Raw genomic sequence first — 25569 nt, forward strand, 5'->3', positions numbered from 1 at the left:
GTCCAGGTTTCGAAAAGCTGGCAAGATCGGGGCCGAGTCTGGAGTGGAGTACCTACACATGGCGTGGATGCACTCCAGTCTCGGCCCAAAAGACGAGGTTGAGGGGGGCTGGGTTGGGGCAGGGCCGCACATTCTCTTTTACTGGATGGAAAATATAGTAACCCTAACTTTATGGATACGCCCCGATCCGAAAACTTTCAGTCTACAGCCTTTCTTCAGGGAATCAAGGAGGAAGTAATTTCTAAGGAGAAACATAAGCGTGCAACATTTATTGTGTTAAGGACGATAATGCATTCCACAGTGTGCTTATTTTAAACTGTTTTGCAAGGAAGAGTTTACATTAACATATGCTCATGAATGTTTGGGGAGAGAATTCATGGATTTACTGCTATAAAAAAAGAAGAAGAAAATCTCTAATTCATTAGTGACATTTTTATTTATTCATGAAGGCTGAAATCTCTCTGCTCTAGGCTGGAAATGTATGATTTGCATCTGTTCTAATGACATTTCTCTCCCTACCTTACAATACACCACCTGACTCTTCCTCCAGAATAATCCTTAACCTACCAGAGCTTCCTCACCCCAGGTGATGTTTGCCTTCCTAGTCTATGGCTTCACTTCACCTTCTTCTCTTGCACCTAATCTTACCTAACCACCCCTTTTGCCTCATACCATTGGTGTCCTCAAATTCACATGGTCTGCTTCATAAATTCATTACCCCACCATCCCTTCTTTCACTCACCTTATTTGCAGCTCTAAAATGCCATTTCTCCCCCTCCTTCAACCCTCCCCATGTTGTATGACCACATCTCGTCTACATCATCTTCACCACACCTCTCCTACTCTGCTCCGCAGTCTCCTCCTCCTCCTCCTGCTCACCGCTGGGGACATCAATCCCCGATCCTGGTCCTCTTAGTCAACTCCAATCCTACTCAAGCTGATCACACCGCAACATCTCCAGTCTTATTTCTCTCTCTCTCTCCCCTCCTCCTCTAGCTTTCTCAAGTGCCCTCTGGCATGCCCGCTCTATCTCCAACAAGACCGCTTATGTCCATGACCTCTATTTCTCACTCTTTCCACCCACTTGCACTAACTGAAACCTGTCTCTATCCTGACAACCCTACTTCAGTTGCTGCCCTGTGTCATGGAGGTTACCACTTCTCCCAGTCTTTTAAAGTTAGTATTTTCCCTAGTGTTGTTATGTGTGTGTGTGTGGGGGGGGGGGGGGCTATTTCTGTCCTAATTTGACCTTTGAGTATTTACACTTAGGGTGGGTGGAAGGATGGGAGGGTGTTATTAATTCGTAATGGGTAAGGTTACTGGGATAATCTGTTTCTGTGTTTTATTGGGAGAAAATGGTTGGTTATGTATATCTATAAACTGAATGTGCTTTTATTGACTTATTATATGTTATATAATCTGTATTTTGCACTATTGAAGTTTGGAAAATCAATAAAGAATTAAAAAAAAAAAAGTTAGCATTTTCCCTAGTGTTGTTGTGTGTTTTTAAATTGTGGGCTCCTTTTACGAAGGTGCGCTAGCGTTTTTAGCGCACGCACAGGATTAGCGTGCGCTATCCGATAAACTACCGCCTGCTCAAGAGGAGGCGGTAGCGGCTAGCGCGCGCTATTCCGCGCGTTAAGGCCCTAACGCGCCCTCGTAAAAGGAGCCCTATGTTTTAATTAATAGACGGTTTTAACATTTTTGTACATCGCCTAGAAGGTTTGATTAGGCGGTATAAGAAATTTTAAATAAACTTGATATCCTAATCTAATCTAAATGTTGGATTTATATACTGTGTCATCTCCCCAAAAGGAGCTCGACTCGGTTAACATATACATCGACAATCAAATGAAAATAGTTAGATTAGAGAAAAAATAACTTATGAATGAAGACCCTCATCTGGTGGTCACTGGCAATGGCCTGATATTTTAATATATTAGGGTCAGCACTGACCGCGGGAGCTAGCCAGACTGCTTCCCATGGTCTGAATATCGGCCCTCGTAATATTTTGATTGGTGCACCCTGTACATTCCTGGACCACAAGCCCTTGATGCGACACTAAAGGGTGCCAAAGACATGAATCTGAAAGAGTAAATACAAATTATATACACATTCTGATCACAACCTAAAAGTCCTTTTGCATGTGAAGTGAAAAGAACATTGATTTGCAAGGTTAAATCTTCCAGCTCTCCTTTGGTCCTTGAACAGAAGAATTCTTCCTGCTATTGGGACCTCATTGCTTCTCTCTGGGGTTTCAGGTGGCAGATAACCCCATCCAGCGGCCGCAGTGTCCCATTGTCCAGAATGTTAAAGCTCTGTCCTGCAACCAGCTGAAATTCAAACCTTTGCACCAGCTTTGCCAGGACCACCTTTGCTTCCATCTGCAGGAAGAGAACAGAGGGTGAGCAGGAAGTCAATATTACATCCGACACATGAAATGTGTGTCATGATTAGAATGTGGAAAATGCTGAAGCGCATTTCTGTATCTCTGATATAGAGAATGACATGGGGACCGTTTACCGCGGTAAACCGTGGTGACTGCAGTAAATCCACAACTGGTTTACCGCAGGAATAGGGATAAGACCTTTCACCACCCTGCGGGAATGGGGACAAGACCTTTTACCGACCCGTTGGAGCTGTGAGAAGTCTTGATCCTGTGGTAAAAAAATTGCATCCGTGTCAGACTCGGCATCTCCTCCCCAGACAACAAAAGGTAGAAAAAATAAATTTTATATTTTGTGATTTCAATATTTCAGATTTGAAATATGTATCCTGCTAGAGCTGGTATTAGACATAACTGGGGACCACAAAGCCCAGGCTGTGCATGCTTCTTTAGCTTCCAGCTGGCTTAGGGCTCTCTCTCTGACCAGGGGGGCAGTTGCCCTAGTTGCTTTCCCTTAACACCATTCCAGCCATGTGTGACTGAAGTATTCTGTTAGCTTGATTTTTCTATGTAGCATTCTGTAGTAATTTGGTTTGTTCAGTTTTCACAATAGTGGAGGGGATATTTGTGAAAGGGAGGGCAGACAGGGGTTTTGTTGTTCCTTGCTCTGTATTATTTGTGTTTATAAAATGACAATTGTACAGAATATTGTCTCTTTTTATCCTATATAATAAAACCCTAGCCGCGCATGCGCACTTACCTGCGTGCTTCCGTGATCTCTGATCTGTGATCAGTAGGTCCGTGGCCGGCAGGAGTGTGTATGTGGCGGCCAGACAAATCGGAAAGCGGAGAAACACAGCACAGCCCTCACTCACCGCCCAAACCACCACCGCCAAAGCCTCCTCTTTCTCGCCGGCTCACCCGCATTTAAATTCAGAGAAAAGCGCTGCACCGCGCTAACGCTGGCCTCGCCATCTTCTGTCCACTGCGGCCTGCTCTCTCCGACTACTTCCTGTTTCCGCTAGGGTTGGCCGCAGTGAATAGAAGACGCCGAAGCCAGCGGTAGCGCGGTGCAGCGCTTTTCTCTGAACTTAAACGCGGCGGCTGGGAAGGGGACGGCGAGAAATGCTGCTGCTGCACAGGGAAGGCCAGGAAATGCTGCTGCTGCACAGGAAAGGCCAGGAAATGCTGCTGCTGCACAGGAAAGGCCGGGAAATGTTCTGCTGCACAGGAAAGGCCGGGAAATGCTTCTGCTGCACAAGGAAGTGTGTGTGTGTGGGAAATGCTGCTTCTGTACAGGGAAGGCCGGGAAATGCTGCTGCTGCTGCTGCACACGGAAGGCCGGGAAATGCTGCTGCTGCACAAGGAAGTGTGTGTGTGTGGGGGGGGGAATGCTGCTTCTGCACAGGGAAGGCTGGGAAATGCTGCTGCTGCACAGGGAAGGATGGGAAATGCGGCTGCTGCACAGGGAAGGGTGTGTGTGTGTGTGGAAAATGCTGCTTCTGCACAGGGAAGGCCGTGAAATGCTGCTGCTGCACAGGGTAGTGTGTGTGGGGGAGAGGAGGAGGGGGAAATGCTGCTGCTGCTGCTGCAAAGGGAAGGGTGGGAGGGAAATGCTGCTGCTGCACAGGGAAGTGGAGGGGAAGTAGAGGGAAAGGGGGCCTGGGAGCAATCTTGGTTTGCTTTGGGGGAGGGGAGACAGAAGGGGGCCATGGAGAGACAGAAAGACAGGCAGGCAGGCAGCACATTAGAACGAAAGACAGACACACAGAAAGACAGACAGACAGACAGGGTGCCAGAGAGAGAACCAGAAAGAAAGAAGGTGTAGCCCACTGTAGCTGAGACCAGGGCTCTATAGCACTCCCAGTGGTTACACCAGAATAGCACACCAGCGTGTGACCCAAAATGGAGTCACCCTGCAGGACTGAACTGTTCTTAGGCAGGAATCAAAAATCAAAGATCCCACAATCAAAGTTCATTGGTAAAATGATTCAACTTTACTCATTCCTTCATGAGGGAAGTAGTTCATTATTACAGCTTGTAAACTGGTCAGAATTCCCAAACAGCAGTAAAGCAAAAGGAATAAGGAAAATAAACAGCACCAAAAATAAAGTCTAAAACTTTGTCAGGATTAATTTTAGTCCCAGCTACACCTGAGGTTCAGCTCTCCTCAGAGCTAGCACTGCCTGCTCTCAAGCAAGCCGTTTCACAAAAATTATGTACAGTTCAGGGCACTTGTGCTCCAAATATAGTGCTCAAAGTGAAAGCCTCTGGCAGCCTAAAATATCCCTGCCAGGTACAGGAGAGTGTCACAGGTTTTGCAAGGCAAAAAGCACAACAAATTGCTGCCCAAAATTCCCTCCCTGGGTGTTAGCAAAACCTCTCCCCAAAATGACACTCTTAGCTTTGTCAAAATATCAACAAAAAAACAAGCAAGCAAACAGTTACTTTAAGAAAACAAAACCAACAACTCACTGCTTGCAGCTTGAAGCCCAGTCAACCTGCATGGCTTCAGGAAAATTGGTATCCCCTTCAGGAAAACTCTCTTGGCATTCCATGGGCAGTTCAGCCTCCAACAAAGACAGCTCCTCAGCTGGTCCCGACTCCTCCACTTCCATCGGTGTAGGGTTAGTGCACCTGCTTGGCCCAGGGAGTACCTCAGGGAGCCAAGGCCTAAACCTTCTCCCTAACCGGCCTGCCTGTCTGCTCTCCACTGCTGGTTTAAATACCTTAGGTGCACGCCCTACTCTGTCTGAGTCAGCAGTGTTCCAGAGGCCTCTTGGGCTCCCCCGGTGGCGACTTGGGTAAAGATCACCTAATTCCTCCTCAGTCAACTCAGGCTCCCTCTGGTGGTCCAAGGAGATATTGTCTGACTGAGGAACCGGAGGGACCTTGGAATTTCCCTTCCTGGTTTTCATTTTCACTTTTCCCCCTGCCCTAACTGGGACCTTGGCAGGGAGAATACCTGGCTGGTCACAAAGGACACACAGCGGGAAGGAGAAAGACAGAAAGAAAGAAGGACAGACAGGGTGCCAGAGAGAGAACCAGAAAGAAAGAAGGACAGACAGCGGGAGGGAGAAAGACAGAAAGAAAGGAAGTGAGAGACAGGGGCAGGGAGAGACACAGAAAGTAAGAAAGAAAGACAGACAGACATATATTCTAGCACCTGTTAATGTAACGGGCTTAAACACTAGTACTTTAATAAAATATGTTCAGTATAAAATCCTAACTATTCAAGGCTTGTGCGGATGGGATCTGACAGTTTGCAGGATGGGGACCAAGCTTGCAGGGCGGGGACAGGGACTGAGCTCGCGGAGACAGGGCAGGGTCGGGAACTGAGCTTGCGGGGATGAGGCAGGGATGGTGATACATTTTTTCCCCGTGCCATTCTCTACTCTGATACCCAAGAATGTTAAAAGCAGCAGTAGTTGCACTCTTATGTCCTCATATTACATTTTCTTTCTTTAATCTTCTCTCTATTTGAATGAGAGTCATATCTGTGGGTAGGGGAGGTTTGGGGACTGAGACTTTTATACCACCTTTTTGTAGCTTTGCAACCACACTCAAGCAGTTTAGTTTCAGGTACGTTTTCCCTATCTGTTCCGGTGGGCTCACAATCTATCTAATGTACCTAGGGTAGTAGAGGATTAAGTGACTTGCCCAGGGTCACAGGGAGTGCATGGGATTTGAACCCACAACCTCAGGATGCCGAGGCTGTAGCTCAAATCACTACACCGAACTCTGTTATACCAAGCCAAAGGCTAGCCAGGAGTAGGTACCTCTAAGTGCTGAAGTTGGGTCTGGTTTTCTGAATATTTGCATACAATGGGTGAAGAGGATATCCTGGAATCCAGAACTGTTTGCAGCACTGCAGGACCAGTTGCCTATCCTTGTTCTAAGCTTTACAAGTAAATACATTAGATATTACTGTATAACTAAGAATTTCAATTTACCAATAAACCAACTAGAGGCCGACTGAATTTCTATTTCGGTGCCAAAACCGACCCAAAATCCAAATTCGATCTTGTTTCAGTTTTGCCCTCCATCCCAAAAAGGAGTAACTCTTGGCCCCCTCTCCCTAAATGAGAGCAGCTTCTTTCCAAGACCCTCACCACCACCCATAGGCTTCCCTTCCTCCCCCCTCCCCCCACCTTATAAGCATTGGAGGTCCAGTGATTCAGTTGAGGCAGGAACAATCCCCACTCACACTCCTGCCCTTGCCAGTTCTGTTGTCAAAATCACTGTTGCTATTTCAAGTGACATGTCATGAGGCTGCCATCACATGGGGTGGTGTAGGCAGTGGCGTGGTAAGGAGGGACAGGGGCTGGCCAGCCCCGGGCATCACGTTAGTGGGGATGCCGGCATCCCCTCCTCCTCTTTGCGCCCCTTGCCTCTTCCCACTCCTCCCCTTGCCACACGCGCCCCTTCATTGCCATGTCCACTATTACCCCCAAGTCCCTTTCTTAGGAACTCTTACTCAATGACAGCCCTCCCATCGTGTAGCTGTACCTCGGGTTTCTGTTTCCTATGTGTAAGACTTTACATTTCTCTACATTGAACTTCATCTGACATCTCGTCACCCACTCCCCTAGTTTATTAAGGTCCCTTTGTAAATCTTCGCAGTCCTCTTTAGTCCTAGCCCCATTAAATAGCTTGGCGTCATCCGCAAATTTTATTACTTCGCTCTTCGTCCCCGTTTCTAGATCACTTATAAATACATTGAATAGCAGCGATCCAAGCACCGACCCCTGCGGAACACCACTCGTGACCTTCCTCCAGTCCGAGTAGTGGCCCTTCACTCCTACCCTCTGCTTTCTGCCCACCAACCAATTCCTGATCCATCTGTGTACGTCTCCTTCCACCCCATGGTTCTTTAGTTTCCGAAGTAGGCGTTCATGGGGTACCTCGTCAAAGGCTTTTTGGAAGTCTAAGTATACAATGTCTATGGGGTCCCCTTTGTCCATCCATTTGTTAATTTCCGTCTAACTTTATACCCCATTTTCGATCAGAAAAGCATCCAAGTTGAAAACGTCCTAATACTGATCATTTGGACGTATAGTACTGGATTGGCCATATAGACATTCCGACAGAGCAATGGGACACCTTAGACGCTTTGAACTTCACATAAAGAGTGCCAGCTGTATCTCTCACCTTAACCCCCTTATAATTTAGGGCGAGCCTCCTAAAACAGGTCTAGTTCCAAACATATAATTTCCATCGAGGATGTCTTGCAAAATGTTCGATTATTGCTGGAAGCCGTCCATGCCTAACCCGCCCTTGAGACCGCCCAAAGCCCACCCATAACACGCCTCCACCATACCCACATCTCGTGCTCTGGACGTACAGAGGCTGGAACACCTCGCTAGACGCAGAAATATGGTTTCGATTATCGGCACTTGGACGTCCTGGTGATTAAGACGTCCAAGTGCTGATTTAGAATGATTTTTGGACGTCTTATGTTTTTTTTTGATTATGAGCCTGATGGATAGAAACATAGAAACGAGACGGCAGATGAAGGCCTGCCCATCCACAGCATCCGCTATCTCCTCCTCTCCCTAAGAGACCCCAACATGCCCGAACCACACTTTCTTGAATTCAGACCCAGTCTTTGCGCTCCTTTTACAAAGGCGCGCTAGCGGTTTAACGCATGTAATACCGCAAGCTAAACCGCCGGCTGCGCTAGCCGCTACCGCCTCCTCTTGAGCAGGTGGTAGTTTTTAGGCCAGCGCGGGGGTTAGCACATGATGAAAAGTCACGCATGTTAACCCCGCTAGCGCAGCTTAATAAAAAGGAGCCCTTTGTCTTCACCACCTCTACTGGAAGACTATTCCATGCATCTACCACCCTTTCTGTAAAAATGTATTTCCTTAGATTACTCCTGAACCTATCACCTTTTAACCTCAGACAAACAATCCTGGCGAGACAACATCAAGTGCTATAACACGATACTAAAAAAAGCAAGAAAGAATTTCTATGGAGATAAAATCACCAGATCAAAAAATCAAAATAGTACTCTGTTCTACATCTGGCGAAACTTAACCTCAAAAAACGACTCCACCTCTCCCCTCTCCCCTCCTTCCGCAAACGATTTAGCCAAATTTTTCAATGAAAAGATTTCCACCATAAGGAGCTCTTTCCCCTCAGCAGTCTCTTACAATTCTCTTCCTCCCAATGACTCAAACCCTATCCCAGTGGATAGATCCTGGACGACATTTGAACCCATATCTGAACCCCATATCTCTAAACTCTGCCTCCGACTGAAATCCTGCAAATGCATCTTAGATCCTTTCCCATCCCACCTTTATGAAAACATTCCTGCACAGGCCATCTCCTCCCTTACGAGACTCATTAACTCTGCTCTACTATCAGGCTTGTTCTCCACAAAAATGGGCCACATTGCCTTGTCACCTATTCTGAAAAAAGCCGATCTCGACCCCTCCCTACCATCAAACTACCGTCCCATAGCAAATATCCCTCTACTTACCAAACTTCTAGAAACCATAGTTGCTACCCAGCTCTCCTCCTATCTCGAGAGATTCTCCATTCTTCACCCCTACCAACATGGCTTCAGACCCTGCTTTAGCACTGAATCCCTCCTAGTTTTCCTAATTTCAAAGGTTACAACAACTACACTCACGTAACATATTCGCTGTCCTATTACAATTCGATCTTTCTGCTGCTTTTGATGTCGTCCACCACGACATACTACTTTACCAACTTTCCGAGATTGGAATCGACTCCACCGTCCTAATGTGGTTCTCAAACTTCTTACGCTCCCGTTCCTACACCGTCAACACAAATGGCACCATGTCCACTCCTTGGACTCCATCTTGCGGTGTCCCTCAAGGATCACCCCTTTCCCCTATTCTCTTTAACATCTACATGTCCTCCCTGAAACTCTTTCAACTATCCCCCCTGGAAACAATCTACACTTATGCAGATGACATCCTTGTCCTCCTTGAGACTGACCAGAACCTCACCAACCTCCACGAAAATATTACAGCTTGCATAATGAGACTCTGTGCCTGGTCCCTCTCGGTACAGATGAAACTAAACGAATCTAAAACAAAACTATTCTGGCTCGGCCCAAAATTCGAACACCTGCCCACACTTTTCGCACTACCCACAGGCGATACACTACAGCTCGAATTCTCATGCAAGGTCCTTGGTATCACTATCGATTCCTCTCTCTCCCTCAATGACCACCTCAACTCCTTGGCAAAATCATGCTTTTACAGCCTTCACATGCTGAGGAAAGCTAGATCCTACTTCAGCCAACAACACTTTGCCATCCTTGTCCAATCCATCATCCTCTCCAAACTAGATTACTGCAACGCCATCTACTTAAATCTATCAAAAAAAAGTATTCTAAGACTCCAGCTAATCCAGAATACTGCAGCCAAACTGATCTTCTCAAAACGCAAATCTGACCATGCCTCCCCACTCCTTGCCAAACTTCACTGGCTCCCAATAATCTCCAGAATCCATTTCAAATGTTCCTGCCTGGCTTTCAAGATCATTCACGGAATCCTCCCTCCTCTTATCCCACTGTCTTTCAACTCCTCCAGTCCCGACTCCTCCAGAACTGCCCAAAGGCTTAAACTAGCCTTCCCCTCTCCACGCGGCATCCACTATGCAGGCAAACTGGGAAAATCCCTTCTCTTCAAAATCACAGGTCTTTGGAATGACCTCACCACCCCGCTGCGGAACCTGAGCTCCCTTCAGTTATTCCGCAAACAACTGAAAACCTGGCTTTTCAGCAAATTGTAGCTCTATCCTTCCCCCCTTTCTCTCCCCCTTTCTACACATAAGTTCTTGTAATCCTTTTTCTTCTTCTCTACCCACTATTTTAAGTTCTTGTAAACTGTGTCGAGCTCCATTCTCATGGAGATGATGCAGTATATAAACTTAAGGTTTAGATTAGATTAGATTAAGAGCTTTAAGTCTGACCCCATACACCTTATAACACAGATATAAACATATATTGATATAGGTTTATACGAGGGTTCTTCAAAACGTTTCCGCACATTCATATTTTTGCGCTCAACCAAAATCATTCTTTTCTGATGGCATTAAGAAGTTAGGGAAAATGTTATCACAAAACACGGCGATTATGTGGAAAAGTGATGTAATTTGCTTTTGAGATATTTAATACACAGTGTTCAAAAAAATAAATTTGCAGAAACTTTTTGAAGATCCCTCGTATATCTATATATTTGAGGGATCTTCAAAAGGTTTCCACACTTTCATTTTTTTGAACACTGTTTATTAAATATTAAATTACGGAGGAGTGTGTGGCACAGTGGTTGGATCTACAGCCTCAGCACCCTGGGGTTGTGGGTTCAAACCCTGCGCTGCTCCTTGTGACCCTGGGCAAGTCACTTAATCCTCCATAGCCCCAGGTACGTTAGATAGATTGTGAGCCCACCGGGACAGAGAGGGAAAAATGCTTGAGTACCTGATTGTAAAACCGCTTAGATAACCTTGATAGGCGGTATATAAAATCCTAATAAACTTGAAACTTGAAATATCTCAAAAGCAAATTACATCACTACCTATGACATGCCCTCTTACCACTTCTCCCGCCCCAATCATTTCCCATGAAAATATGAAAGTGCGGAAGCCTTATGAAGAACCCTGGTATATAATGAATGTTATTTAATATTACATATTTAATATTACATACAGATGGAAGGGTAGCCTCTAAAGGAAATACAGAGATCCAGGCTTTGAATCTCTGTACATATCCTGAGGTACGGTGCAGTGGGTATAGAGCACATGTCAGTCATATGCAGCGTCTCACCTGTGAGAACGCCTGGCCAATACAGGAGCGGGGTCCCAGAGAGAATGGAAAATACGTGAAGTTCTGCCTGTTGTCAAGAAGCAGTGTGAAACCGAGTTATTGATCGAGATGGTGAACAAAATGCAGTATCATGATCACATCACAGAAATATTTCAGTCTCTAATGTAAGTAAGCACATTCTTGAAACCATATCTAATTTAGAATCTTTCTTTTCTAATGCTTGAGTGACAAGCAGCTCTTGAAATGGCACTAGGAATTCACCAGTGTCATGCCTCATATATATAGGGACCATCACTCACACCTAACATGCTGGTTCTCAACCCTGGGGAGGGAAAGGGTGAAAGTGCCGATGTCAGCTGTTTATGCCTGTTTTATGACAAAAAGCATACAACAGAGCCAGGCCACTTCCCCTACTCCCTTGCCCATCTCCTCTTAATCCGCAGCTTGGAGGAATATGAGGAGCCGCTGAAAGGTTCTCAGCCCAGCCAAGACGAGAATGATGTGGAGCCATGAAACTTACGAGTTATTCCACACTTTTCTTGACATCTTTTGTTTCAATAATATGAAATGGAACGAAAAGTGTAAAAAAAAAAAAAAAGTGTGGAATAACTTGTAAGTTTCATGGCTCCACAACATTCTCTTCTTGGTTGGGCTGAGCACTTTGCAGTGGCCCCTTGCATTGTGATGTCATAATGCCTCATTCCACCAATGCCTATGAGCCAGCTTCATTGGTGATGTCACAGCAGCTTGGTTTCCCTATACTTGCGCCTATTTACTAGATGTGTCAAGCGAAGTGTGGAATAACTTGTGAGTTTCATGGCTCCACAACATTTTTTTCTTGGTTGGGCCGAGGACTTTTCAGCGGCCCCCCTCGTATAAGCTTATTTAGTTACATTGTGTTGACCCACCAGAATAAGAACCACAGCTGTCTTCCTCCACCTGCTCACTCAAGGAGACAGCAGCTCCACCGCTTCCCCTCTTGCCCCAGCCTGTCAAAGCACAGAGAAAGTAAGCCATTTCCCAGCAATAAACCCTGCCCACCGACACCTGCATGCAACCAGGGGAGAAAAGACTTGGCTAGTCTGCCCTGTAAGATCATCTATGCGGGCTGCCAAATCAAATGCACCTCAGGGTGGCAGAGTGTAACAAACTCTTAGAGGAAAGTCTGTTTACTTCTTGCAAAGTACAAAAATATATTAGCCACTGGAGAAACAGGGCAGCACTGACAGCTTGCTGCCTGACTGGGACTGTTGTATTATTGACACAGGGGGGAAAGGGGGATTTTATTATGTTATTTGGGGTGGGGGGTGGGAGTGTGAAGCTGCCTTATTATTTCCCTAGAGAGAGCAGAGTGCTGTGCATTAGAAACTTATTCTTTTATTTATTGCATTATTTTTATTGGGTGGGTGTGTGTGTGTGTGTGGGGGGGGGGGGTGATTACATTATGCTATGTTGTTTTGTATTTAATTTTTTGTGTAAACTATTTTGATTTCCTTTGTAGGGAAAATAAAACCCAAGAGAGAGAGAGAGAGAGAGAAGAGAGAATCATCTACCCATCTATCAAAAAAAAGAGAAAGTCCAGAGGGCAAACACCTGTCCATCACCACTGGAGACAGAGGCAAGCTGTCTTCCTCCACATCTGCCTGTCAGACAGGAGATCTAAGCTGTTGTCGGTAGAAGCAAGCCGTACATCGCCAAACTGCATGCCTCCAAGCTGGCTCACGGCTCACATTCAACCTGTCAACACTCAGTCATTTAACGCTTATTAAAGGCTTTTTTTAGGCGTTCCTGAACAGAGGACAGCAAAAACACCTTAGGGAGAGATTGTGCCTGTCTGTGACCTCACAGCACTGGCAAAATGACAGGGAGTAGGAGCTTGTGTTTTGGCTTGATTTAAGAGAGGGGTATGCTCAGGACTATTGGCCAGTCTGGTAATGTAGAGTTACAAAAGAGAGAATGACACGGGGACAAATTTGCCCCTGTCCCCACAGGAACTCAATTTCCCTGCCCTGTCCCCACAAATTTTGTCACTGTCCCTGCCCCAATCCTGTAAGCTCTGCCTTAACCGCACAAGCCTCAAACACTTATGATTTTAAAGGAAAGAGGCTTGTGCAGATGAGGACGGAGCTTAGGCATAGGTGGAATGAGGCATTATGACATCACAATCTGAGCTCTAGAATGTTGCTACTGATGATTTTAAAGGGTTTGAGGCTTGTGCAGATGAGGACAGAGCTTAGGCATTGGTGGAATGAGGCATTATGACATCACAATCTGAGCTCTAGAATGCTGCTACTTATGATTTTAGTGTTTGAGGCTTGTGCAGATGAGGACGGAACTTAGGCATTGGTGGAATGAGGCATTATGACATCACAATCTGAGCTCTAGAATGTTGCTACTGATGATTTTAAAGGGTTTGAGGCTTGTGCAGATGAGGACGGAGCTTGAAAGAATGGGGCAAGGACAGGAAAAGAACTCGCAGGGATGGGACAGGAAAGTGAGTTCCTGCGGGGACGGGGAAAAATTTGTCCCTGTGTCATTCTCTATTACAAAACTATTCCATCGCTACCACATTGTTGTACATTTTAGTGGGAGTCTATTTTTCTATTTCTTTTACAAACTAAACTGCTTTCAGTGGTTGATTTAGTTCACTTGAAAGAATGACTACATCCAGGGCCCCCCACATGCCTTCCTCTCTGCCCCCTGCTCCTTCCATGCCCCCACGCCACACTCGCGCCATCCCTTCGCCCCCCCCCCCCCGTACCTCTAAATATTCTCCAGCACGATCAGCTTCTCCGCTTGCTGCTCGCACTGGCTTTCCCTCCGATGTCACTTCCTGGCCCTGCGACCTGGAAGTGATTTCAAAGGGTGCCAGGCCTGCGCAAGCAAGAGGCTGGTGAAGATTTTAAAGAGGTACGGGGGGCAGGGAAGGGAGGGCATGAGTCATGTAAGCTGCTCATCAGAAGGCATCTAATGCTCAATTCTTTCAGCTCAAAGTACCAGCAAAGGATATAAATTAGATCATTACCTAGGAACATCTGAACTGAAGCGATCGGGGTCAAAGGTGAGGGGATCTGGAAAAAACGTATCCATCCTTCCCATTACATACATGTTGAACTGTAAAGAGGAGAAATTTCATGTTCTAAATTTCAATTCATTTGATATACCGTTAGTCTAAGCGGTTTACAATAATAATATATTATTAAAAGAAAATTTAAATAAAATTTTAAAAAACATAACAAGGGGGGCAATAAACAAAAACATTAAGTTAAACCGACATACAAGCAAAAATTGGGTACAAGGGGGATAAAGAAAGGGGAGGTTACAATAAAACCAAAAAGATTTGGGAAGGGAAGGAGTGGAACAAAAGGGAAGGGAAGCCACAGTGAAATTCTGCCCAAACAATTAAAGATATAAGCTATGAAGTTGAGAAGGAAGGGTGATCCATAGCATGAGTAAGGTAAGGAAAAAGGTCAAGAGCAGAAAGCAAAAGAAAAATAATACGACTTCAATTGCGCCTTAAAAATCGCAAAAGATTTTTCAATGCAGAGGTAGTAGGGTAAGGAATTCCAAAGGGTGGGAGCCCTTTGGGTGGAAGAGGAATTCCTATGAAAATCGAGAAATAATTGCCAAAATGAAGGGACAATCAGAAACTGTTGTTGAGATGAACATGATGTTCTTTGTGGTGAATATGGGACCAGAAGGCTGTATAGGAAAGAATGAAGACCACTAGATCGTATACAATGAGTGAGAATATGTTTAAAAGTGGCGTAACATGATCAAACTTAGAACAGTGGTACAGCAATCTGACTTGTTTGAATGAGTCAATACAAATCAACAGGAGATTCTACCTTATCAAGGCAGATACTCAAAGAAAACAGAAAAGGCAACTACCTGGTCGCCTTTTTTGTTTGAATGAGTCAATATGCCCTGCATCCGTATCCATTTCTCGAAGGAAGAAGCTCTTGGCCCATCCTAGACTAGTCACTCTTCAAAAGTAATTATAGTTACCAGTTACTTCTCAGCTTGAAGTAATTAGTTACAGTGACTAAATTACTCATTTAGGAAAAAAAAAAAAATGATTACTGATTACAGTTACCTATTTTGTGAAACTAATTGCTTTTCCTTTACTGGGTGAATCTCTTCATAATGGAGGTTAATAAATCAAAATAAGTAAATAAAGCCAAGAATACTTATGATAAAAGCCTTATGGTAGGTGAAGTGATAAAATATCCATATTATACACAACTTCAATGCATAACTTCATTTCTTGATGCTTATTTCAAGGAGGTTTGACCAACTCATGCCAACCACATTCTCTGTCATGCTCTGTCACATCGTTAAGTTACTCTTTGAAAGTGATTAATTACAGTTACTGGGATGGCGAATAAGTAGTTAACGACTATATTGATTACGGCATGAAAGTAATTAACTACAGTAACTAATTACTGAACTCGATATCGCACAACACTGTATGCGACAAGTGTATAAAGTGTCAGTTCACACACAAACGCTCCCACACGTCTGTGTAGACGCAGCCACCCTGCTTTCTTATGTGAACGCTGAGCCACAGAATCTCTTCAGGCGGGGCTGGCTCTTCTAGTGGCCTGCAGAGCACCAGGAAATACATTCTAGAAGACACCGAAAGGCATTTTCAATGTGGCGTCTAAATTCAATTTTGGACATTTGGGGGGAAAATGTCCAAAAAACCAGTAGAGAAAATGGCCATTTCATCTTTTTTTTTTCTTTCAAAAATGGCCATTTCCTAGATGTGTTTGTCCTCAGTGTGTCTCTTTTTGAACCATTTTTTTGGAAGGAAAAAAATAAAGTCCAAATGAAAAAATGCACAAAAACCAATCACCGGGGCACAAGAGGGGCCAGCATTCTTAGCAGACTGGCCACACACACATCTCTGAAGAGTAGGGGGCACTGCAATGAACTTCACAGGTACACATCTCACCATAACCTCCTTACATTGTATGGTGAGCTCTTCAAAACTCACCCACCAACCTACTATACCCAACTGTATATCTCCTCAGGTGTCACCTACATAAAAATAGAGAAAATGATGGCAGATAAAGGCCAAATGGCCCATTTAGTCTGTCCATCCGAAGCAACCACTATCTCATCCTCTCCCTAAGATATGCCTGTCTCCTGCTTTCTTGAATTCAGACATCATCTTTGGGCTAGAAGCACAAAACATAGTCGTTAAGACCGTGTGAGTAGCTGTTGGCCAATTTTTTGGCCGACTCTGGAACAGAAATTGATGTTCCAACAAGTTTCCATGCAAATGATTTGCACAGAGGTTCGCCGTAATCCCGTCAGACCAGTCGCTCTGCGAGTGGCTTCAACACATGGACAGAACTGGTTTGGGGAAGCCCAAACAGCTGAGCGGCAGGGGAAGCCCCAAAGTAGCCTCCTGCCACTCAGCTGTTGAGGCTTTTTTCTTTAATAGCACAGATGTTGTGCGTGTGTTACAAGTGAACAATATCGGCCCAATAAAAAAAATATGCCATGCCATGTACCCCTACCCTCCTGATGACAGCCCTCCCCGACGATCCCCCCAGAAACAGAATAGAGGCAGGAGGGATGCCTACTTCCTCCTACCACTGAGGAACACCTCCCCCAACCCAAGCCAAAATCACCAGATAGGATGTACATAAGTACATAAGTACATAAGTAGTCGCCTCCGCCGGGGCAGACCAGAGGTCCATCTAGCCCGGCGGTCCGCTCACGCGGTGGCCCATCAGGCATATTGCCTGATCTGCGGTCCTTGACTAATTTTATGTCTACCTCAACACTTATCTCTAAACTTTCCACTGCTCTTATCTGTACCCCTCAATCCCTTTGTCCTCCAGGAACCTGTCAATTCCCTCTTGCTACCGCACCCCCCCACTGGATACAGAGGAAGGAGCCTAAGGCCCTGATTAGCATAGATGCCCAAGGCCCCTCCCATGGCAGCGGCTTTAGGTGTCTGAGCCAATCAGAAACTTAGGCCCCTCCCTGTGAATCCCAGGATACACTGTGAAGGGGAAAGCCTGCCATTTTGCAATGGCAGGCCTGAGGAGCAAGAGGGGCTGGACATCCCTCCTGCTGTCAACTAATTTCCAGGTATAGGGGAGGTTTGGGGTGGTGGTGGTGGGCTGAGGGGGTCCAGTGGCAGGAGGGAATGGGCATCCCTCCTGCTGATTCTTTTTTTTTTTTTTTTAGGAAGGGGAGCGCAAGAGGTGAGGAGTCAGCTCGGGGGGATATGTCAGTGAAGAGGGGTTTACCATGGCAGGAAGGAGTGGGCATCGCTCCTGCCTCCATTCCTTCCAGGGTGGGTCATCGGGGAAAGCCATCATTGGGGGGGGGCATGGCATTTTTTTTATGGGCCAGATAAAAAAATGCATTGTCAGATACCTGATATCTGTGCCTATAGAAAAAAAAGGAAAAAAAAAAGAGGCAGACATGTTGGTAACAGGTATAGATTTGTCAGTTTTTTCAGGTCGGTGGAGGTGATTGCAATCACATCAGTCGGCTAATTTGCATGGTGTTTACCTAATTTGCATGACCGAGTCAGAAAATGAGTGATTGTGCGGAAAACCACATGGCGAGCTGTTTTAGGCATCGGGTCAGCAAATGCGATCGGATGCTAAACCAGTCAAACCAGATTAGTGACAATTGTTAGATGATCGGAGGCTTTACTGCATCTAGCCCTTTGTCTCCACCACTTCTATCAGGAAACTATTCGATGCATCTACCACCCTTTCTGTAAAATCACAATTTCCTTAGATTACTTCTGAACCTATTACCTCTTTTGGTAGGCCTTTTGGTAGGATATGGGCTGGGTCCCCTTCTTTGCAGTCCACTATACCAGCCACTTGGCTACTCCAATCCTACTTGCTGCTCTAGTAGGATTGGCCATAACATCTGAAGCTGTCATACAGGCTGGTATTTACAGGTTTTTTTTTGGTTTTTCTCAGCCGCAATGCCAGAGGATACTTTGATCAACGTTTGATTTGTTTTTATGATGTTTCACATTTTTGAAGAAACCACACTTGAACTCCTGAGGAAGACCCTTAGGTCAAAACATGGTCCGTGTTGGGTTTCCTGTATCAAGTTGTGGATGATTTATTGACTCTCTTATCAAATAAAAGTCTTCATCAGTAACATCAGTCTCCAAAGTTGTTTGTTTTGGATTCTCGATTCATCTGTGAATCTCCACGGTCAACTTTTTGCTGGATGTACCGTTTCATTCACATCTTTGGGGGGTGGGAGAGGGTCAGTAACCACTGGGGGAGTAAGGGGGCCATACCTTCATGCCTCTAGTGGTTATCTGGCTACCTTTTTTGCGCTTATTCATTATTGAAACCGATCTAGCATCCAACATCCAAGTTGTGCCCTGGATGTTGTCTGCAATGTTTCATTATTGCAGAAAAACGTCCAAATCATAAATCTGCCCTAATCCTGCCCAAAACATTCCCCCGATATACTCCCTTTAGATTCATATGCCCTTCAGACAAACAGCATAGAAAATCATCTAAAAATGTGTTTCAAAGATGGCAATTTAGATGTTTTAGGTGCTTAACTAACTCACCACAATGAAAACAGCAAAGACCACTGACAGACATTAGATCACATAGCAGACAATAGAAGTCAACTCTAGACCACAGAGCTTCATACTCTTTTGTTGCCAGACTTTATAGAGTTAATGCAGGTAGCCTCCTGTATACATGCAGGCTGATGCATATACTGTATATATACTGTACCTATTTCACCTACATCTGACAAAAGACATGATTTGTTATATTGTGATCTGTCTACCCTTCTTTCTTAGCGATGGTCAACTTCTGATGATTAAGGATTTCCACAATGTACATACACGAGTCGAGGTGCATAAAGGCTAGTTTACATAAAGACAAGACTAATTTGCATGTTGGTGGCTTTCATCAGAACCTGCCCAATCCACTCCTTACTGGTTGCCACTGCTGAACTTACGAATAAAGAAACATTAGCCGGAACCTTGATTCCTTCAATAACCGCGTCTTCTTTCAGAAAGCGAGAAGTGCCAGGAGCTGGAGGGTACAGTCGGAGGGATTCCTTGAGAATCTGTGAAACAGGAAAGAAGAGATAGGACTCAATATGAACTGGGCAGGTCACAACATGCCCCCAAGAGTGTAAAGCCCCAGGTTAGAATCTGGTTCCTCGAACTATGGCAAATGGTCACTAAAGAGTTGAGTACAAAAACAAGGTAATCATGAAACAACCTTCTGTGTTTCACCAACAGGTTGTAACAATCTCAGATCTCTTGCCCACAACCAATTGTCCTCATAACCTATTGCATGCATAATTATTTTCTGTCATTTTCAAGGATAGTCCACTTTATCCCCCTCCTCTTGTATACAATATATACATGATGGGCTCAAATGGCCACTGTAAACTTCCCCATGATGTTCATGGGTCTTCTTGCATTGTAAATCGCTTTGAACCTATTTAGGCATAGGGCGATCCACAGATCAAAGATTAGATTAGATTAGGTTGTCAAACACAAACACTCCACAATTGTACTCTATAGAAGCAAAAAGCTACAGTCAACGTTTTGTAAAAATTGGAAGGAAGGTAAAATTATGGTCTTACCTGTTAATTTTCTTTCCTTTAGAAGCAGCAGATGAATCCAGACTAGTGGGTATAGCTCACATCGACCAGCAGGTGGAGATAGAGAACTGATTAACAGTTGGCCTTAAAGCCTGGTGTTCCTCTTGTTACTTCAGTTATGCCTTTTGCCCAAGCAGCCCGAAAGGAGCATGAGCATCCACAAAACTTCATTCCAGTAGAAAATGTGCCCCTAAATAATACAATTACCAACCATATCCCAACTGAAACCATAAACAAACACCCTACACACATACAGTGCACTTGGGGAGGGGCTCTGGATTCATCTGCTGCTTCTAAAGGAAAGAAAATTAACAGGTAAGACCATAATTTTACCTTCCATAGCAAAGCAGCAGATGAATCCAGACTAGTGGGATGTAGCAAAGCAAACTCAAACCGGGTGGGACGCCAACGCCGCCTCCGCCAGTACCGCAGTGCCAAAACTTGCCTCCGCACTGGCTGCTACGTCTAAGCGATAATGCTTCGAAAAGGTATTACCCGACGACCAAGTGGCCGCTCGGCAAATTTCCTCCAAAGACATCCCCCCGGACTCCGCCCAAGACGTAGCCAATGCCCGAGTGGAATGAGCATGAAGGTGCTCCGGTACTTTCTTACCTGTCAACACATAAGCCGAAGCAATCGTCTCCTTGACCCAACGCGCAATGGACGCTTTAGACGCCGCCATCCCCTTGTTCTTACCCGCGAACAATACAAAGAGATGGTCCGACCTACGAAAATCATTCGTCACCCCCAAATAATGGAGAAGCATACGCCGCACATCCAGTCGACGCAAAGACAAAAATCGTTTACCCCAATCCTCCTTCCGGAAGGACGGGAGGAATACACTCTGGTTCACATGAAATGAAGAAATCACCTTAGGCAGGAAGGACGGCACCGGCCGCACTGACACCCCCGTCTCAGAAAAACGTAAAAAGGGTTCTCTGCAAGAAAGCGCCTGAAGCTCCGATACTCGCCTCGCCGAAGCCATTGCCACCAAGAACACTGTTTTCAGCGTGACATCCTTCAAAGTGGCCGCTGACAGGGGTTCAAAAGGTGCCCCCTGCAACCTCCCCAGGACGAGTTTAAGATTCCAGGAAGGACAAATACGCCTTACCGGCGGGCGGATATGGTGAACCCCTTTGAGGAAACGGACCACGTCCGGCTGCGACGCCAGCGACGCGCCAGCCACCCGGCCCCTGTAACAGGCAAGGGCCGCCACCTGAACCCTTAAAGAGTTATAGGCTAATCCTTTCTCTACGCCTTCCTGCAGAAAGGCAAGAATAGCCGCCAGAGATGCATGGAAGGGCGCGATTCCCTGTCGACCGCACCAAGCATCAAAAATCTTCCAGACTCTCGCATAGGAGGTCGAAGTCGAAATCTTCTTAGCTTTAAGAAGCGTGGCAATCACCTGCTCCGAATAGCCCTTCTTCTTTAGCCTTGACCGCTCAAGAGCCAGGCCGTAAGACCAAAGCGGGCCGGATCTTCCATCCAGATTGGGCCCTGAGTTAGTAAGTCCGGAGTTACCTGGAACGTCACCCGATCGCCTACTGAAAGCTGAACGAGATCTGCGTACCACGGTCGACGCGGCCAATCCGGAGCCACCAGGATCACCCTGCCGTGAAAGAGAGCGATGCGTTGCAATACCCGCCCTATCATGGGCCAAGGCGGGAACACATACAGAAGGGAATTTGGAGGCCATGGGAGGGCCAACGCGTCCACCCCCTCCGAGCCCTTCTCCATGCGCCTGCTGAAGAAGCGAGGCAACTTCGCATTGCGGGACGAAGCCATGAGATCCAACTCTGGCAACCCCCACCGACGGACTAGCAGGTCGAACGCTCGAGCCGACAATTCCCACTCGCCCGGATCTAGAAGATTTCTGCTGAGGAAGTCCGCTTGCACGTTTTCGTGACCTGCAATGTATGCCGCCGACAGAAGCGGAACATGCCCTTCTGCCCACTGAAACAATTTCCTTGCCTCTTCGGCCAACTGCGGACTCCGAGTGCCCCCCTGACGATTGACATATGCGACCGCCGTGACACTGTCCGAAAAGATTCTGGTCGGCCTGTCCTGAATCAGGGACTGAAAAGCCCTCAGCGCCAATCTGATCGCTTTTAACTCCAACAAATTGATGGGCCACTGTGCTTCCTCTAAGGACCACACTCCCTGCACCGACGCTTGCAGGCACTGGGCCCCCCAGCCCCTCAGACTGGCATCCGTCGTCACCACCACCCACTCCGGTGTGGCTAACGGCATGCCCCGCCACAGGTGCAACTCGTGTAGCCCCCATTGCATGCTGCGAGCCGCCCGAGGACTCCATCGGAGACACACATTGTAGTCCAGAGAAGCTGGGGACCAGCGAGAGAGAAGCGACTGTTGTAAGGGTCTCATGTGGCCCCGAGCCCAGGGGACCACCTCCAGAGTCGCTACCATGGAGCCCAAAACCTGCACATAATCCCAAACCCGAGGTCTGGGCGACCCGAGAAGTAGGCGAATCTGAGCCTGCAATTTCTCTCCCCGGTCTTGGGGTAGAAATACTCTCCCCAGAGCAGTGTCGAATCTGACCCCCAGATGTACCAAAGACTGCGACGGGGACAGAGAACTCTTGGGAAAATTGACGATCCACCCTAACGACTGAAGGAGAGATATTACCCTCTGAGTAACCGACAAACTCTCCTGTCTGGACGAGGCGCGGATCAGCCAGTCGTCTAAGTAGGGGTGTACCCGAATCCCTTCCTTGCGAAGAGAGGCTGCTACCACGACCATGACCTTGGAAAAGGTGTGGGGAGCCGTCGCCAGGCCAAAGGGCATTGCCCGAAACTGATAGTGCTGGCCAAGAATCGCAAACCTTAGATACCGCTGATGCGGAGGCCAGATCGGGATATGTAGGTACGCCTCCTTGAGATCTAGGGACGTGAGGAACTCTCCCGGTCGAACTGCCGCAATGACCGAGCGTACCGTCTCCATCCGGAAATGGCGAACACTGAGAAATCTGTTGACCACTTTGAGGTCCAGCACCGGTCTGAACGACCCCCCCTTCTTTGGAACAATGAAGTAAAGGGAATATATCCCGCGGCCTACCTCTTCCGGGGGTACCGGTACCACCGCCCCCAGATCGAGCAGCCCCTGAAGAGTCATGCGGACCGCCTCTCCCTTGGCCGCCCCATGGCACGGGGACACCCAGAAAGAATCTTCGACGGGAGAGGCGAACTCCAACTTGTACCCTTCTCGAACAATGTCCAACACCCACTGATCCGACGTGATTGTGGCCCACTCCGCCCGGAACGCCGAAAGCCGGCCCCCTAAGGGAAGGGCGGAGGGAGCCAAGCCACCGTCATTGCGGAGTGCAACTTGGTGGGGTACGTGTTGGCTGACCTGAAGAGGGTTTCGTCGTACGAAAGGAACTCCTCTGCTGAAACCTAGGCCTCGACGCAGAGAAAGAACCACATGCTGATCTGAAGACTGGTTTACCAGGCCTGGACCGCCTCACATCTCTGAAGCGCGGTCTAGACGAGGAGGACCTCACCGGGGGCCTAGCCCTATCCTCCGGTAGACGCTGTGTTTTGGTATCCCCAAAATCTTTCACCAATTTCTCTAAGTCCTCTCCAAATAATAAACCTCCTTTAAAAGGGAGTCTCACCAGCCTAAGCTTGGATGCAGCATCTGCTGCCCAATGTCGGAGCCATAAGGATCTGCGCGATACCACTGACAGAGACATCTGTTTCGCAGATGCTCGAATAATGTCATATAAGGAGTCTGCCAAATAGGCCAAGCCTGACTCCAAATCAGCCAGTTCCGAAGGGACAGAACCCCCGGACTCCATTAAATTATCGGTCATCCATTGTGACCACTGCAAACATGCCCTCGCCGCATACGAGCTGCAAATAGCGGCCTGTAAGGTAACCGCCGCTACTTCAAAGGACATTTTTAGGGAAGATTCAATCTTCCTATCCTGCGCATCCTTTAGTGTCACCCCCCCTTCCACCGGCAAGGTAGTCTTTTTCGTTACCGCTGCCACCAAAGCGTCCACCCTAGGTAACCTAAACTTTTCAAGTTCGGTCGGGTCAACCGGATACAGGAGCCGCATGGCCTTTGCCACTCATAAACTGGCCTCCGGCGTATCCCATTGCGCCGAGATCAGCTCCTGCATGGCTTCATGCACCGGAAAGGACCTAGGTGGCTTACGCGTACCTGCCATCAGGGGGTTACCCGACACCTTAGCATCCTCCTGAGAGATATTTAAACCCTGCAAAGCCTTGGAAATCAAGGACGCCAGCTCCTCTCTATGAAACAGCCGGAGCGCGGAAGGATCATCAACTTCCCTGCCCGGGGGATCCTCTACCTCCCAATCTAAGACCTCCCCTTCCTCTAATGATTCAGGAAGGGAGAAAGGTGAAAAGGGAAGATGACCTTCAGCGTCCACGGTCGCGAGTCTGCGTTTCTTCGCCCCCTGCGACCGCCCAGGCGACAGTACAGGACCCGCAGACGGGCCGGCCTTAGCCCCGGTTAAACCCGTGGAGGTGGAAGGCCCCGGGAGGGACGGACAGGTCGCCTGCACCGACTGGGCCGACTGCGAGCCCTGTAGCAGAAATGCTTGGTGCAATAACATAACAAATTCCGGGGAGAAGGAACTCACCCCCAGTAAAGTTGAACCAGCCTGATCAATGCTAGGGCGCGCAGCCGCGCTGTCCCCTAGCGACCCCGGCTCCCCGACCTCCGCTGACCTCCCCTCAGCCGCGGAAGAGCCTTGCAGTCCCCCCGAGTCACCCTCGAGGCCCGGGGACGTAGACCGTGCCTCACTGACACGGGAGATGGCTACTTCACCCTCTTGCAGGAAGGCATCTTCTGCCGGTGTGTCCCCACACCCTGCAGAGCAGAAGCCTGACAGTGCTCTACGCTTCCCACAGCGCGAGCACCGCTGAGCCGCCACTGCTGCCATCGCTAAAACCGGCGCTTCAAAAAAAACTTTTTTTTTTTTTTTTTTTCCACACGCGCGGCCCCACGCCGCCGACCGCTGACTCCGCCCCCCCCCCCGCGACCGCCGGAACGAACACGAACGACCGACTGACTAAAGAGGAGGCAGACAGCAAACACAGTAACTCACCAACCGGTCCCCGTTCTAACTGCAGTCGGGTTACAGCTGGTAATCGCACTGCAAGCCACACAGCATGGCTCAGCACAAGCAGGAAGACGCTGTTTTTTTTTTTTGTTTTTTTTTTTCTGTACTGGAATGAAGAACTCCAAGACGAACTTCCTGCAGTGGCCCAAGAACCCACTCAAACCAATGGAGGGGAGGGTGGAGAAGGGACCTGGGAGGGCCCAGGTGTAGCTCCCAAAGCCGGCACCGCTCAGCCAGGCACCCCTGTCCTACTGAAGAGACCGAGTCTCAACAGAGGAAGCCACAGGAACACCACCAAACCGGCCCCAGCCAGAATCCAGGAGCTAGTAGAGTAAGCTCCATTCCTGCTGGGAGATAGAGCAAAACTGAAGTAACAAGAGGAACACCAGGCTTTAAGGCCAACTGTTAATCAGTTCTCTATCTCCACCTGCTGGTCGATGTGAGCTATACCCACTAGTCTGGATTCATCTGCTGCTTTGCTATGGAAAAAGTCTTAAAGAGGTCATCACTTTTAGAAAAAGCCTTTCTTTCATCAATGGCATAAAAAACCTTCCATGTTACAGAAAACTTTATACAATGCCAATAATGTTTAAAAAACAAAAAAAAATTAAGCATTTTAACTGGCATTGCAAA

General features: G+C 47.2%; 1 protein-coding gene across 1 annotated transcript in view; it reads right to left on the reverse strand.

Moving 5' to 3' along the window:
• Nucleotides 1-1857: 1857 nt before the first annotated feature.
• Nucleotides 1858-25569, reverse strand: part of LOC117363605 (cholesterol 24-hydroxylase) — a 55337-nt gene continuing 31625 nt past the window's right edge. Inside the window, exons 12-15 of the mRNA XM_033951651.1 lie at nucleotides 19167-19277; nucleotides 14215-14303; nucleotides 11190-11256; nucleotides 1858-2384 (exon numbers count right to left, since the gene is read on the reverse strand). Coding sequence (XP_033807542.1) covers nucleotides 2226-2384; nucleotides 11190-11256; nucleotides 14215-14303; nucleotides 19167-19277 — 426 coding nt within the window. The 3' untranslated portion in view covers nucleotides 1858-2225. The remainder of the gene's footprint in view (nucleotides 2385-11189; nucleotides 11257-14214; nucleotides 14304-19166; nucleotides 19278-25569) is intronic.

Source organism: Geotrypetes seraphini, chromosome 7 (assembly GCF_902459505.1).
Source record: "Geotrypetes seraphini chromosome 7, aGeoSer1.1, whole genome shotgun sequence".
Lineage (NCBI taxonomy): Eukaryota > Metazoa > Chordata > Amphibia > Gymnophiona > Dermophiidae > Geotrypetes > Geotrypetes seraphini.